This window comes from Pagrus major, chromosome 5, assembly GCF_040436345.1.
Source record: "Pagrus major chromosome 5, Pma_NU_1.0".
NCBI classification, from domain to species: Eukaryota; Metazoa; Chordata; class Actinopteri; order Spariformes; family Sparidae; genus Pagrus; species Pagrus major.
Genome location: NC_133219.1, coordinates 35,968,064 through 35,984,532, shown reverse-complemented (window position 1 = coordinate 35,984,532; position 16,469 = coordinate 35,968,064). Strand labels below are relative to the sequence as shown.

The window sequence follows — 16,469 nt, the reverse complement described above, 5'->3', positions numbered from 1 at the left end:
GTTTCTTACATAAGGCTCAAATGTATTTCAAGTGTTTACTGGAGCACCTTTCTGGATCAGATGTGACGATGCACTGCACAGCAAAAGCCAGAAATGAAACATTAAGCAGAGACGCGATATAAAAGTAATGACAGAGTTTAAGTGAGTGGCTCTTGAGCTGCTTTGTAAAGGTTTCAACAGTAGAAGCCACAGCTTCCAAAGCACATTGACAATACACAGATGCTGTTTTGTTTGCTTTTTAGTTTTTATGACTGAACTACATAATCTCTTGCTTTTTGTTATATTCTGACCCTGAGTCATATCTAAGTTTAATTTTCTTCAGAATTTCACAAGGTTGCATTTTGATTTCTTGGCATTGAACCGCTATAATGCTCTCGGCTGTATTACAACTTGCTCCGGTTCATTTGAAATTCAACACATTTCCTTTTTTCCACTATTTAAGGTCACAGGTCAACTGTGTTATTCCGTGAGCTTAATATAAATACAGTGAAGGAACAGTGCAGGTGGTGTCCTGATTAGTTTAAGCTTGTCAGTTTTATAACAGAGATGCTGTTTCCTGTCGACCACATCATGTTCGGTCTCTCTCTTCCTCCTGTTTAAAGTGTGTGCACGCTTGTGAGTGTGAGTGACTTTGAAGGTGTGTGCGTGCATGCACATTTGTGTGTGCCCTCAGGATCCCATTAGGATCAAAGTCTGTTGTAATTGCCTTTGTGTCAGCGGGTCTCTGCACTAATAAAAGACAAACCAATGCAGGTGCATGAGAATGTGCAAGCTTAGGCGCTGCCTTATCATTAGCCCACTTTAGAGGTGTGCTGCCCTTTTCTGCCACCACAGGGAGCAATTGATGAATGAAGATTGGGGGGAGTGGTGGGAGGAAGGATGGCGGTGGTGTCGAATGTTCAGATAATTACATCCCTACATATGTGTTTGATGGTCTAGACTCACCAAAAGGTGTGTGTGGTGCTTTGAAACTTTGTAGGTAGCACTTCTATGTGTATCAGCACATATGTGTGTACATTGTGTACAGGGCTATAGACAGAATTTTAGAAATACTCGGGTCATAAGTCCAATAAGTCCCCAGATAGTGTATTTTCTGAGGAACTTATTTTTAAAAATGTTCAATTCTGGTGTCACGTGCGCCAGTAGTGATTTTGACAATGAGGCTAAAATTCTCGTGTTTGTCTGAATGCTTGTGTTTCATCCTCCCCAGATCTTAGTTATGAATTTGGTGACTAAAACATGATCATAACTTTTAGGAATGATGGCAAATAGGGCTACAACTAACAATTATTATTGATTAATCTGGCATTTATTTTCACAATTGATCATTGAGCCCAAAGCGATGTCTTCAGATTGCTTCTTTTATTTCCAACCAGCTGTCCGATCATCGTAGCTGACAAAGAAAAGCAGCAAATCGTTACGTTTGACCTTTTTTTTCTTGGAAAAAGACTGAAATGATTTATCGATTGTCAGAATAGTTAATTAATTTTCTTTCAATCAACTAATCAATTAATTGTTGCAGCTCTAATTGCCCAAAAATATTAATAAATGGTCATGTTGGGAAAAAAATCCTTTAAATTGCTTGTACTGCACTTTCATGTCCATAGGATTTAAATCGCTGACATCTGCTTGCACTAACCGTGTGGTCGGGACTATGCGGTTTTGAAATTTTAACACATTCTGTGGTGTCCTTGGGGTAGGCGTTACATTATAGTGTTTATATAATCTTTAGTGGTTAAATAATCATTTTAGCCGAGGAATGGTATTGTAGTTGGAGGACATAGGTATGGCAGTGAGTGTGCACACGTGGATTATGTGTTTCACACGTGCCATATGTGTTTCTTGGCAGAAAACTCTGTAGTGTGTGAATAAGGCTTAAGCTGTGTGTGTGTGTGTGTGTGTGTGTGTGTGTGTGTGTGCATGTGTGCGTGTGTGTGCGTGCGTGCGTGCGTGCGTGCGTGTGTGTGTGTGTGTGTGTGTATTGTGCTCTTGAGGATTTTGGAGATCTTTTTCACCTTAGGAACGGAGCCTCAGGGTGAAATGAGGGGGTGACAGAGAGCTGTGAAGTTATCCAACAGATGTTGCACCTGTTCACTATATAGCGCCTGCACGCACACACTTGGCCCCTCTACATCTGTTTGTCCCAATTTTATTACATGCAATCGATACATGAAAAATAGGTTTACATTTACAACGAGTAATTATGAAAAACTTTTTCTGCTTTAGTCCTATAAAATTACATTTTTCTTGAGCTTATATTCATGATTGGACCAGTTGTATTATGCCCATAATACTCTTTCACAAGAGGCATATGTTTTTAGTCAGACATGTGTTTTACATTTTGAGCCTGTTAACATTACACTGAGATACAGAGGTTGTTAATCACGGCACAATGAGGTCTATTTTGTCTTTGTTATGTTATATGTCTGAAACCTGAATATGTCTGTAAGAAATATATATGGTCCCTTCTTTGTGTTCCACTTTTGTCATTTCTGACGTTCTTTCACCTTATGTAGCTCTTTTTTCTCTCTTTATTCGCCTCTCTCTCCAGGATGTGCGTGTCAGAGTGCCCCAGTGGCTTTTTCCGTGACGATAGGAAGCGCTGCAAGAAGTGCTCCTCGTTGTGTGAGACCTGCGTTGGTAGCCGGAGTGACCAGTGCACCACATGCAGGACTGGTTTCCATCTTAACGAGGGCTCCAACACGTGTGTCGCCAACTGTGCCGACAACTTCTACCTCGACCGTGGTACGTTTCACTGCTGGCTCTAAAATGTACATGAATGACTACACACATGATAGCACACCATGCTGTCAAAAATGTGTTTCTAAACGATTAATTTTAATTTTCTCTGGCCCCAGCTTTGGTTTTTAAAGTCGTGTGAGTTCTCCCGAACAACATTTAAAAGTTAATTGAACAATTCTAGTGATGCTGCTGCAAAATGCCTCCAACAACACAAAATCAGCCTCACCTCGTGATTGGTACACTCCCCCGCAGGGTCAATGATCTGTCTTTCCAAGATCAATGTCACCTTTCTGTCCACTGATGAAAGTCTCCAAGTGTGAAGTTCCTAAGATTAAAGAATAGCCCTCAGTGGTGAAGGTAATCCACATGAAAAAAACTGCTTTCGTCCACTACCTCAGAATGATGCAGTTGTATCCTTGATGTCACGTCTAGCCAGTCATTTATTTTCATGCACTTGCTGAACTGAACAGGACTGGAAAGTTTGTGCTAAAAGTAGAATTTTTCATCAGTGTAACATGGAGTAAAACATGAAATAAAACGGCTCTGCAGGAGGATTGTCTATGGATTATGTTTATGAGAAGTCAGCTTATTTTATTTCTGTCGACCTCTGGTACAGTGTTAACATACCGTTTTTACTGTATGTATATACTTAAGATGTATACCAGCCTGGATGAAAGTAAAGCAGAAATGAGAGACTGAATCTATGTATGTCTTATAATTATGTCTATATATTGGTTTGCAGCCAACGCAAAGTCCTGGCAGCTCTAAGAGTCTCTGGCAGCAGATCTGATGTGATCTGATCCAGGTTCAATCATAACATTTCAACAGGCCAAGATGTAGTGGATACTTTTTCTTTTCAAAATGTTGGCACCGCTGAGTATTGTGTTGTGTTAAATGAGCGAGAGTTTATTTTCTCTGTGTCAGTCTGACGGCCAGCCAAGATGAATTCCTGCCTTTATTAACACATGGACACGTTCATGTGATGGTTGCATTACTGGTCAAGAATCACATTTCAAGCATATTTTTTGTAATATTTCATTTACAATCATTCTTTAGGGACAGAATAGTCAATATGTAGAAAATGCACATCAAGGTGGCCTCTTCACATAACTTGTTTTGTATAAATAGCCGTCTGAAATTGAAAGTTACTCTATTTACTAAGATATAAAACAGAAAAGCAGAAAATCTTCATTTTTGAGAAGCTGGAACAGTGAAATGTTATACAGCACTGCTTGATAAATGACTTTAGACCCAAAGTTTCCAACTAAAATGGGAAAGTTACACTAGTGAGACAACATAAAAGTGCATTTTCTTCTATGTAAATCTTTCCGTGACCTGTCCATATCCTGCATACACCCTGTAATGATTTTCAGATTCCTGAAAATCTAACCAGCAATCCTCACTTACTCTCAGTCTCCTCCTCTTAGCTCTGACCATGTGACTTCCCAGACAAAGCCATAGAGGTTGTGTCATACATAAGCAACATTTTTGGATATGTAGACATAATGGTTTTGATTAATAGCTGTAGTCCACTCTATGGTTTCCCAGGAATAATAAAACGCGTTGTTCCCATCACTTTTTGGCAATCCTCGTCGCTGCTGAAGAAACAAGTGTCCATGTGTATTGTGTCAAAGCGTGTCATTGCTTTTAGTCTGCCTTTTGAAATATTCATCTACATTCCCATCCTCCCTCACCAACACTACAATCTTTTCTTTTTCATCCCCACAGCTTTAGCCTTCTGATATTTCACTCCTTCCCCTCTCTTGCCATCTCCTCCTGCTGCCTTTTGTCCTGTTTTGTTCATCTGCCCCTTTTCCCACTCAGTCTCTCACCTTTTCTCTCCCACTTTTCTTAGTGGTCTTCAACTTCTCGCCTCCTTCTTCCTTCTCTTCTCCTCTCCCTTTCTTCATTTCAAATGCAACCAGACTTCTGGATCCTATTAGCCACTGTGTATGACTGGCTCTCCCTGTGTCTTTCAGATTCCAACATTTGCAGGAGATGTCCAGAGAACTGTAAGAGGTGCACTGCCTCCATTATCTGCACAGAATGTAAACCTGGGATGAGGTAAGCTGGGAGCCACGCTGAGCAATGCCTAACCAGTGACTGAAATTTAAAACAGTGACAATTTTTCTGTCTTGAAAGCAAGTTATTTCAGTTATGCTGCATTTTGACCATTTTGACCACAATACTGGTACAGTAGGAATGTCTGCAAACACATTAAAGTAAATTTACTCTAAACTGCTGCAGAACCCGTTTGGGGGATTTATCTGAGCGCTTAACCGCTGTATTTAACCACTGCAAGTGTAAGAAATGAGGCTGGTGTTGTCCGAGAACTTTTGTAACTTTACGAAATCAACAATCCAACATTATTGTTTTATTGTTATGTTGTCCATGTGGCTGTGGGCCTCTGTGTTTTATTAAAAATGTTAATATAATTAATTACAGACCTGCTGGTAGTAATTACAGCTTGATATGTAGATTGACAATTAAAGTTAGTCGTTTTTAAAATGAGTCCAAATAGCCAAAGTATTGTCTTTTTGCTCCAGTTTGGCTTTAGTGTCAGTGTAAAAACCTTTTGTTTTCACATACTTTAATGCTGCAGGAACACAGTGTTGCTAATTTAGACCAGCACTTTGTGTTACACTGTGGTTTGGGTTCGCAGCATGAACCAGTGAAATCAGGGCTTCCCAACCGTTTTCCACTTGGGACCAGAATTGAATAAACAGAGTTTCACCCTGTGACCCAGGCTTATTAAAGCCCACACATACTCATGCGGAGACCCACAAGAAGTGGAGCTGTTGCCAAATTTTGGGTCGTGATCCTTACTTTAAAGAACCTCTGTTCAAAATCATTTAGGTATCTATGTAGACATGTTCCAGGTCATTTTCTGGCCACTTCCACAGCAGTTTCTTCAAACCCCCCCAATTGCACTTGACCTCAGAGACGATAGGGCATTTCAAAGTGCTAAAATTCCTGGAAGGTCACGAAGGAAACACTTGCGAAGCATTTAAAACACATTGCGGTCTTGAACCCAGCTTTAAGTGTTCAGTATAGCCAGAGGTGGAGGTGGGGACACTTGTAAGCCATAATTTCCTTTGAATGCCAGCACCACAGTTAGACACATGCTAACATGCTCTCACACACACACACGCACACACACACACACACACACACACACACACACACACACACACACACACACACACACACACACACACACACACACACACAGTCTTCTCGCTCTCATTCAGTTCACCACTCATGGTCGGTTAGGAAGGAGGAGGAAGAGAGGACCAGACGAGATTGTTTCTGGGAAACGTTAGCTAACACAAACCAGCTGTTTTTCAGCTTAGCGTAGCAAGCGTAGCAAGCTCACCAACCTGTCCTCAGTGTGACTTCACATAATTGACTTTATAACCTTCAAACCTACTTCCTAACTTACCTCCGGCCCTAGATCAGGCATTTGCAAAATCTTTTTTTCGATATATCGGTTAAAACAGCTAATTCCCCTTGACTGCACTTGAATCTAGAAGAAGCCTAATACCTAGATATCAAAGAAAAAAGGTAAACTAAAGGTTCAGCCACTAATATGTACACCGACACAATGTCACTGGTGCTGTAGTTGTTTTATTATTTTTTTCATTCTTCCTAAATATTGGCCCAGAAAAAACAAATTGCAACACGGTTAAAGCCTTTTAAAAGCCAGCTGCTACTGAGCTTTTTTTCCCCCTTCATTTCTTTCCCGGCTAATATGATGATATTAATCTTTTTCTATTTCTCTCTCCAGTCTTCAAGCAAACAAGTGTCAGATGACCTGTGACCCGGGTACTTATTACAATGGTCACAGAAGAACTTGTGAGCCCTGTCATCGGGCCTGTGCCACCTGCGCAGGTAAGAAGCCATAAGACACAAGAACAAACACGATTAAAAGACATTTATTTTGTAGGTCAGTGTATTTGTTGTTTATCATCTGATTTTTAATGCCCTGAAAACATCCCTCAAGTGTGTGTCTGCATGTTTTTCAGGCACAGGAGTAGAGGCGTGCACTAAGTGTGCAGATGGCTACTTACTTGAGGACTGGCGGTGTGTGTCAACATGCAGCACTGGCTACTACCTGTCAGAGCAGACCTCAGACAACGGGCAGGTGCAGAGGTCCTGTAAGAAGTGAGTCATCACACCTGCCAACACCTCAACACACAGTAAAAGTGAAAAACCTTTAGACCTCCAGTCTACAGAGATAAAGTCAGACATCTAGAGCTTCAGCAAGTCTAGTGAAGTGACAGGAAGATTCCTTCTTTTTCCAACTCCAGTTTAGCCTTTACTGCTACTGTGCAAGCACTACTTGTTCTCTCTGCAATGCTATGTGAGCAGAAGTGTATTACCAGCACTTCATTTTTCTGTAGTAAAATCTTACACATACAGTCTAACCATGTATGCGTATGCGTAGTGCGTTATGTGTCATCTTTATGTCCTCACACTCAGCACTTGTCTGTACTTTCTCTGCATACGGCATTTGTTTTTGTCTCCTAACGTCCTCAAGTTGAGAGAACATCGAGATTCTGTTTCAAGAAAATAAAAAACACACAGGATTTACAGACAAGAAACTTCCAGGCAGCGTAAAGGCCACCTTAAATTCTTTAATTCATTTAGAGTTTACTGTAAAACCATGAGAGTGGTACCTCCTCACATAAGCCCTTCAGGTCTGCTCTTTGGAGGAGTCATTGTTTTTATCTTAAAGCTGTTGGCAGTTTTCCCACAAACCGTTCAGTTGCCTCACTCTTCACTCACATTAACCTGACTGAGGAGAAGAAGGAGGATTCCTGTTTCCCAGACAGTTTGATGACTACTTTGTTTCCTATCACACCCACTGTTGACTTCCTCCACGGAGTCAGACATTTTGTCTGCGTGTCTTATCGTTCCTTGAGGTGGACTCGCCTCCCTGTTGTTTTTCTATCCCACCTTGAATTATTTATCACTCACTTGACCCCTTACCTTACTTGATTTCTTAATTCTCTGTCAGCTCCCTCCTGGTTGGATCATTTCCGATAAAGGTCTTGGCCCCTTTTCTCACTGGCAGGATTATAAATGGGATAACTGTTTTCCTGTTGCCTCTCTTTTGTCCTTTGCTCTGGAAGGATTATTTCAAATATTTTTTATATAGTTTTTGTTGTGACTGTGTTCAAAACTTAAAAAGCTTTCAGTCCTTTGCCCACGCTGCTCTCCAACAGACACTGAAGAGCCCAAGGCAGTGAAGTTACAAAATAATTTAGAGCAGATAGCTTGAAGTGTTGTGCTAAGGTCAATCATTCAGGAATAAATACAAGGTATTATTTCATTTTAATTTTTAATATTTTCTCAGGTCCACTCTTTTGTCCCTGGTTTACACACTTGCACACAAGGGCATAAATTCAGTATCAAGTATCAAGTCATGTATATTTTAAAGTCTCACAAAGGTCTTTGTTACTGTTGCTACATTTGACAGTGTCCTTATCATTCAGTGGTTTGAACATATATTAAGCTCAACCACTGAAAGATAGTCAAATTATCCTTGAAGAACAGTTCCAACTTTCAAAAGGAGACCTGAGCACAGTATAGCGTTGCATAGTATCTAACCCTTCACGCAACCTTCGACAGGTGTGACCATAGCTGCTACGAGTGCTTGGGGCCCGGTGAAAGAAACTGCAGCAGCTGTGTCAGTGGTTACAATCTGGAGTCAGGAGCCTGCGTGGTCAGCACCATCTGCAAAGATGGTGAGTTGTCAGCTTTCTTATCTCCAAGATGGCCCAATGTGATTATTTTATACTTGTTGCATTGCCTCTCACAGGAAATAGTCATAATGCATACTAGTATGGTCTGCAGTGACATTTCTGTGAAGTCTAGACCAGCTAGAGCATTGAATTGGACAGGGTCACAACAGAAAATTATAGTTTATAATGTATTTGATTCAAAACAATATTCTTAAAAAAATTAAAAGGCAAATGTTCACAAATTGTGGCCTAAACAATCTCAGCTAATCAAAGAGCCAAAGGCGTCAGAGGTGCTGATTTACATCCCAACTCTCTCTGAGACTATTTTGCTTCTCCAGATGAATTAAATTGTGTTATATCCCACAGGGTATGATAAATGAATGCACAAGATAGCTTTTTTAAAGTGGCCTTCTTTTTTTACTTTTGAGCTTTGCACTAACTTCTTGAATCAAACTGTTCAGTGTTGATGCTTTACAGCAGAGAAGCGGTCTGTCCTTGCTTTAGCCTTTTGTGTTCTTTATGAAAGGTCTCATTCATGTTCTGCATATTATTAATATAAAATCTCTCTGGGACTAGACACTCACACATTGTAGTTGCTTTTTTAACACGAACTCACCTTTTCCTTGGATACTCTTATTGTACTTTGTCACACTGCACAGGCTGAAAGGTTTCTTGAAGCATCTGCCTACTCTTTATCCCTTTTCTAACTTTTCAAGTGTTTCACATAATCTCATCGTCTGCAACACTTATCTCTTGTCTTTACTTGCACGATTTTATCTCTTTGCCGTGCTTTATGGTGTTGTCTTTCTGGATTGTGCATGTTTAACTTATGGATCTTTTAGTGTAAATATTCCTGTTTTTCTCTAACCGGCTGTTTGATTATGAGGCTTCAACTGCAGCCTGTGAATTGCTGCTCGAGCCACGACCTTCTCGTTAGAATAAACCCACGGCCGACGGCAAGACTTTTTTAAGAGATAAAGTTCTGAAGAGAAAAATTTCTATACTGTGTGAACTTTCTGTTGATGATGAATTCCTTGCTTAAAGTGCACACCCAGTCTGCTTCCAACCTTCATACACCAAACATAACTGGTTTCATAATGATGACATTTTGATTGGCAGTGAAAAAAAATGTTGTATATAAATTAAAGAATCGGCTTATTTACAGACTGGTGGGCCACTTTAAGTTTTCTGTGTTGTTAAATGACACCAAGTTGTGAATTTCTTCAATTTGCTAATTGTGTGATGTTTGTTTTTTCTCTCTCTCTCTGTTTTTTTTTTCTCCCAAATCTGTTTTCCCTCTCTCCTGACACGGATCCAATCACTCCACTGGACTACAATCATTTTCCACCTCGATGAACATCACCTGTGATTGGATCAAAAAACTCTTCCTGTCATCTGAACTCTCCTGACCAATCACATGGCTCTGCCTGCCATTCAACCATTTCTAATGGTTCTGCCTCTGTGTGTGTGTGTGTGTGTGTGTGTGTTTCTACATGTATTTGTGTGTGTGTGTGTGTGTGTGTGTGTGTGTGTGTGTTCATGCCTCCCTCTCCTTCCCTCCTTCCACCCCCACCCCCCATGTATTTCTTCTTCCTGGTCTGTGGAAAGCAAATGAAGAATCTTGGGCGGAAGGCAGTTTCTGCGTGCTCGTTAAAAAGAACAATCTTTGCCAGAGGAAAGTGCTGCAGCAACTGTGCTGCAGAACGTGCTCGCAAAAGGGTTGATGGGACGTACTCACTGGGCGTAAAGGGAGTGCGGGGGGGGTGGATGTGGGGGCACAGGGAGCACCCCTCCTTCTCAAACCCCCCCTGCCCACTCATTCACAGTCACATAATTTATAAGAGAATCTGTGCCTCTTTAAAGGGACTGCATCGGAGGTGCGATGGCAGGACTACAACAAACCTACCTTTTTTCTGTACTGGGACACACACACGTGGTCAGGGTGTAAAATGACTGGGACTTATTTCAAGAACAAATGAGCAAATGAAACAAAAGTGAAAACAAAAAAAAAAAGAATAAAAGTGTCGGTATTTTGTGACCAAAGCATCGATGCCAAAATAATTGAATCTTTTTTTGTTGCCAGTGTAGGAAGCATAGCTTAAAACAGGAGCCACTCAGCCTGTGAGCTGTGTGCATTTTTATTCTGGCTCCTCTTCCTCCTCTTCCTTTCCAGTGGTAACGATAAACAGATGGAAAGTGAACATACAGTAGGAAAGGCCCTGGTTTTCTGCCTGTAAATATACGTCAAAGGAAAAAAAAAAAAGAAGCTCACTCAGTAATGTGAAAATAATGTCTGTCTGGGCTGACTCTGGGAGGGAAGACAAATTCACACACACTTACAAAGACAAAGATATATATATATATATATATACCACACGCATACTCTTATAAACATGAACTCTGACATATGAATTAGCCACCACTTGAAGTTAGATGCTACAGTGTCAACATAGCCCAAGAACAATGCACGATAAAGACCAAAATCACCTCATTTCATTTATTTAAAAACATAACTCTGCCCTCTGAATAGGTGTGTGTGTTTGTCTTTATTGGGTTGTGTCTAGGAGAATGCCATTAATTCTTAATGTAAGCCCAGACAGCATTGATTCATTCCAGAGGTACTACAAGATGAGTCGATAGTCATTCCTTCTGGAGCTTTCTGCAGGGAAGGAAACGCTGCAGTGAGTTATAATGAATTTGTGGTACTGGGGATGCACCGATGCCCATTTTTCACGATGCAGATTCTGGATACTAAACTTTAGCCCAAAACTGAGCATTGATTCCATCCATTACTGTGACTGAGCAATTTAAAGTCGCCACTGGATAAAATAATTGAAATATAAGTCACATTTGTTCCAGGGAACTGCATTTCTTCTTTGTGTTGGTTTGGATTTTCCACATGCCATATGTAACCCCCATAAAGGGAATTTTGTCTAATAATTATATTTTATCCGTTTCGGTGCATCCCTTCATGTTACTGTTCTCAAATAAAATAGAGTTTTAGAAGTTTCTTCTCTCTGTCATTCCAATGTAACGGCAATGCATATCAACTGAAGTATTGCTCTACACTTTCAACACAGAAGGTCAATGATCAGTATAGAAAATGTTCTGTCATTATCATGTTTCATTTGCAGGTAAAGGTCTCTGACAGGCAGACTGCTATGGTGCAAATCAGAGCTGTGACGTTTTGCTTTCAGTTATTTCAGAAAAGGGATTTTGTTTTAGACATAGAAAACACATTTGGCATTAAAATCTGAAAAACAAACAAAACGAGGCAATCAATTTTTTTTTCTCTATATACATTGTTATTGTTACACCTGAAAGTGACCCGACAGCATCACTGCAGAACCAGGACTGCGTTTGTAATCATATTGAGCCAAAACTGTGTTAAGGCTGACAGACTTCATATGTCTGGTTTCTCCTCCTGATGACATGTCTTTAAACCTTACCTGGTGAAACTCAAAGGTTATTCTGATGGTGCTGGCTTCTAATAAAAGAACAGCAAATATAATGTTTAAAAATTCTTATTCTATTTGTGTGGGTTTTCAAACCTGCAGCTTGAGCATTTACAGTATTAGATGAATTGTTGTACTGTCGACTGGTTATGGTTCTTGATGATTTGTAATAAAGATTGATGACTCCCCTGTTTTGGTTAACAAAAACTTATTCTTGGTCATTGTTTAAGATGACTTGAATTGACTTTAGATAGTGTGGTGGTAGTAGACGCACACACACCCCTCGCATAAAAGCTGTTTTTATTGTGTACCTGTGACATATCTGTGACAATGCATTATTAATGTTACTCAAAGTCCTAGTTTTGAAAATCTTTTTTTTTACTTAAGTGTTCTTATTAAAATGTTTAATCTGTTCATGTTTTTGTTTTCTTTTCCGCTCTCATTAATACTTATATATTATTTTCTCCCATCAGTTTCTCACTTTCTTTCCAAACATTCAGTTTTTCACTCTCCATTGAGTTTTCTTTTTCTTTCTACAAATTCATGAAAGGAAAAAAAACATCATTGTAATTCAGATCATCGCTTTCAGAGAGTTTTTCAGCACTCGATCAGATTGATTAAATGAAAGTTTCACATGCCCCGGGCAGAACACTTAAAGGGAGACATGTGCACTCAATGACAATTAGGTGGAAGTTAAAAGCGGGTCAGCTTCTTCATAATAGGTGCAAACTTCAGTGTCTTATGTGGATTTAGCCGCAACCGTTTTATATTCATGAGAAGAATAAGATGAGCCAGAATATTGAACTAATTTTCGAGTTACTCTTTTTCATTATTCTCTCTCTTTTCTTGCCATACAACAGAAATTAATATTGTAGCAGTAGATCTCAACAAATCCAGGGCTATAATTCAAATCATGTCATCAAATACTTCTCCAGTTCCTTTTCAGGAGGGAGCAGATAACACATTTCCCAGCTTGTGACCGGTTGTATTTTAACAGATGAGATATTTATTGTTAGATATTGTGCAAGTGTTCATAAGTAACTGTGGCCACACTCCCTGTCACCCCCATACAAGTATTTTTTTGTTCCTTTCCAGGTTGTGCAACTGTTATAACATTGTGTTTCAGCACTAATTTAATTGTGGATTCGAGAGCTCATTGTTGCTGTTAAGGTTACCCTGTCGAAATTAATGTATTTCTCATTTAAGCAGGGAAAAACTTGTTTTACCAACTGGTGTAAGTGAGTCAGCATGGTTTAATTTGTAGGTTATACAATTAAAGGTCCTCTGTGTCAGATTTAGGGCAATTAAGGAGTATCCACTGGGTCCTCGTCCACCGATTCGCCATATTGCACCATCATGTTTCTACAGTAGCCTCAAATGGACAAACTAAACTCTAGCCCTAGAGACAGCCTTTCAGATTTTTAGCCGCCACATAGGGGAGCGTGAGATGGGGTATTCAGTTTGTTGCCATTTGCATCCTCCCCACTAAAAGCCATTAAATCCCACAAAGTGGTGCTTTAATTCACTTGCATTCACAGGTGTTGAGACTCATTGACAACTGTGAACAGTACTTGCATTGATACACAAACTGCACGATAGAGCATGTGTGAGAACAACATAATGCAGTATGATTCAGATCTATTTCTGCTCATAAATGAATGCTACACAACTTTCTGGGAGTCCTTCTGGGAAGTCTATAGAAACCAAACAGTCATTATGGGCTTATTCATTTAAAAAAAATAAAATAAAAGTAAGCATCTTGCACATAATTACTGATTTCAGTCCTCACCAAATTCCCAACAGATTTCTGCTAAATGCACCTCATGTCATGACCTGAGTGCTATCCACTGCTGATTCTGGCCATAATTAACATGATCCTTCCAATTTTGCCATTGGCTGGCGTTCAGTCATGTTGGGAGCCATTACAAATCTTAGTTTATCTTGTTATAATTCATGGGTGGGAAGCACTGTGGCTTAGTGGTTGTCTGCATGTTTTTTTTTTGTCTTTAGGAGCTTCCCAGTACAAATGACATGCATATTAGGTAGTAATCCTAACACTGCCCTTGAACAAGGAATTGTCCAACTAGTCACATGGACAGATTTCCCTGCACGGATTAATAATGTATAACCTAACTCAGGTCAGGAAGCAGGAACGCATCTCTGTGGTAATATATGCATAAAATTAGATAAACAATGCTGTTGATATTCTCTTGACCACCTGCGGGGTGAAGCCAATATAAGTTGTTTTTCTACTTTCTTGGACCAACTATGTGGAGGTATCAGGAGGTGGAAGGGCTGGGGAATTTGGATTCAGGGCCAGGTGTGTTGGATGTCAGTGTGATATCAGCCAACAGGGCTCTCGCTCCTAACAGAGTAGACTGTCAATGTCCTCACAAGGTCAGCCGAGTCCATAACAGAGGAAAAGTTTTACTCCCCTGAGTGACAGGCTCTCTTTCTTCTCCGCTCCATTCTTCTCCCGTCTGGCAGTGGGAGTCCAAAGTGTCTGCTTTTGCTGAGCAGAGTTGTGCGGCTCTCCGTCCCTTGAGAACTTGGCTCCCCGTTTGTTTGTGTGCGTGAGTGAGGGGGAGACAAACAGAAAGACAGGGAGACAATTTGTATGTGTGTGTGTGTGTGTGTGTGGTTTAGGGAGAGTGACGGCGTTTATTCGGGGGCTGTTTGAATGGTTTCAGCAGAGCTCTACTGAATGGGAAGCCACCGCCTGTTGTGTTTGTACACAAAGAAGCTCTTTTGTTTTGAAAGGAACAATTGAGCTTTTCACAGAAAGCCAGAGAGCACAGACAACCTCGCCGCTGCCTTGAAGGATGCTCACAGACACACACATACACACACACACTGATCCATCCTTATGCCTGAGCCAGTGTGTGTCACCTTTGTCTAATACAAAGGTGGGGTAGGAGACAATGTTTATGCCTCTTTTGTTATGGCTCTTTTCAGTGTTGCCAAGTATAAAGCTGAAGGTTGATGGGTTTTTGGAAGTTCTCTCTCAATCCTTTCGCAACTTTGGATACAATAGCTTACTGTACGTGTGTCCTTGCTGAATATGGCCAATCTGTACCTAACACTCAATCATGTGGTGGAAGAAAAGATAATTTGGAAAATATGATTTGTATGTAATGTTACAAGTGCAGTAAGTATGATTTCTAGTGCTGCATATTGCGGAATGACAATCATATGCACCTGGAGTGAGATAATGCTTTTGATCATCGTCAGTGACTCAACAATTGCTTCGCCAGGTGTTGAGATTTCTGGCACTAAATGACCGATTTCCAGCCTGCACCCGTCTTTTAACAAAAACTTTCCGACTTCCCAAATCCTACGCACATTTTCAGCATTTTCAACAGTGGAGGATGAGGCCATGAGGCCTTGAGGCTGTTGTAACAGACACTTTATCCTCATTGGTATTATGACAGACTGTTGCAGTACCATATTTTAGCTGATTCTGTTGCATCTCTGCTCTAATCACCGCTCTAATGCGTCATATAGCTGAGCCAAAGACCTGCTGATGTTGCCATTGCCTGGTCAGTAGCAGGTCATTAAAAGTATTGCTCATGGAATGAGTCTTACACCCAAAAATATGTTTTTTTTCCAACCATCCTCTCAGTTTGTCCTATTCAAGATCTTAGAAAAAGCTCCAGAGTGCACCAGACATATACACTTGTGTAACTCAGTTCAAACTGTATGCCCATGAACTGTGGCAGGAATCCACATGAACATAAAGAAAACATACTTCAAATGCTTTGTGTTGCAGCAGTACTACAAACGTATTACTGTGGTTGTATAGTGAATGAAATTGCACTTTCAGGTCAGATAAAACGTTTTCATTAGTCTCTGCTGTCCTCAAATGATGTATTTATATCCAATAACAGTGGTGTATGAAGAGTAGACACATTTATGGCTCTTCTTGGCTATCTAGTCCAAACAACAGATATGCAGCATATCAAGAAACTGAGATACTCAAAAGTCTTATGATCTGATAGTCTGAACCTCCTCACATGCTTGGCAGAGTAGGTTAAAGGCCAGCATTGGTTAACCATGTCACTGCAGAAACTCATACATTTTTATCCCTAAAAATAATGTTTCTACTACACCGTATCAGTTTGCTTTTTAAAGTAGATATAATGTATGTTTCTTTTATCTGTAGAGAAGAGGTTGTGTAACTTCATATCAATTTAAATCAGTAAAAATCTGTCTTTGTTTAAAAAGTCTTAAGCTGTTTTTGAATCTTCGCCTTGTTTTCAAGCTCATAAGCAGGCAAAAACATCTAAATCCAGTCTTTATTTATTGTAAAAACAATTGAAAAAGAATTAGAAAGAGAGTGACATTTTCAAACTGTGCAATGTTTTGTTTCAAACCTGTGAAGAGTATTTGCACACAATATAAAAACATGACAAAGAGAGAAGATGTTCTAGTGCAGGAGGTGTCAGAAGCTTGAGGATAATGAGTTGGACCTTCAATGAAGTGAAAACAAAAACAACTGGCTGTTGATAATTGGCGCAACTAGGAC

At 40.1% G+C, this 16,469-nt stretch overlaps 1 protein-coding gene across 1 annotated transcript in view; it reads left to right on the top strand.

Annotated features, from left to right (window-relative positions):
• pcsk5b (proprotein convertase subtilisin/kexin type 5b) overlaps positions 1-12,358 on the top strand; it is a 55,537-nt gene extending 43,179 nt beyond the window's left edge. The window contains 6 exon segments of the mRNA XM_073465509.1: positions 2,552-2,745; positions 4,722-4,806; positions 6,530-6,633; positions 6,768-6,906; positions 8,377-8,492; positions 10,098-12,358. Coding sequence (XP_073321610.1) covers positions 2,552-2,745; positions 4,722-4,806; positions 6,530-6,633; positions 6,768-6,906; positions 8,377-8,492; positions 10,098-10,213 — 754 coding nt within the window. The 3' untranslated portion in view covers positions 10,214-12,358.
• The last annotated feature ends 4,111 nt before the right edge of the window (positions 12,359-16,469 follow it).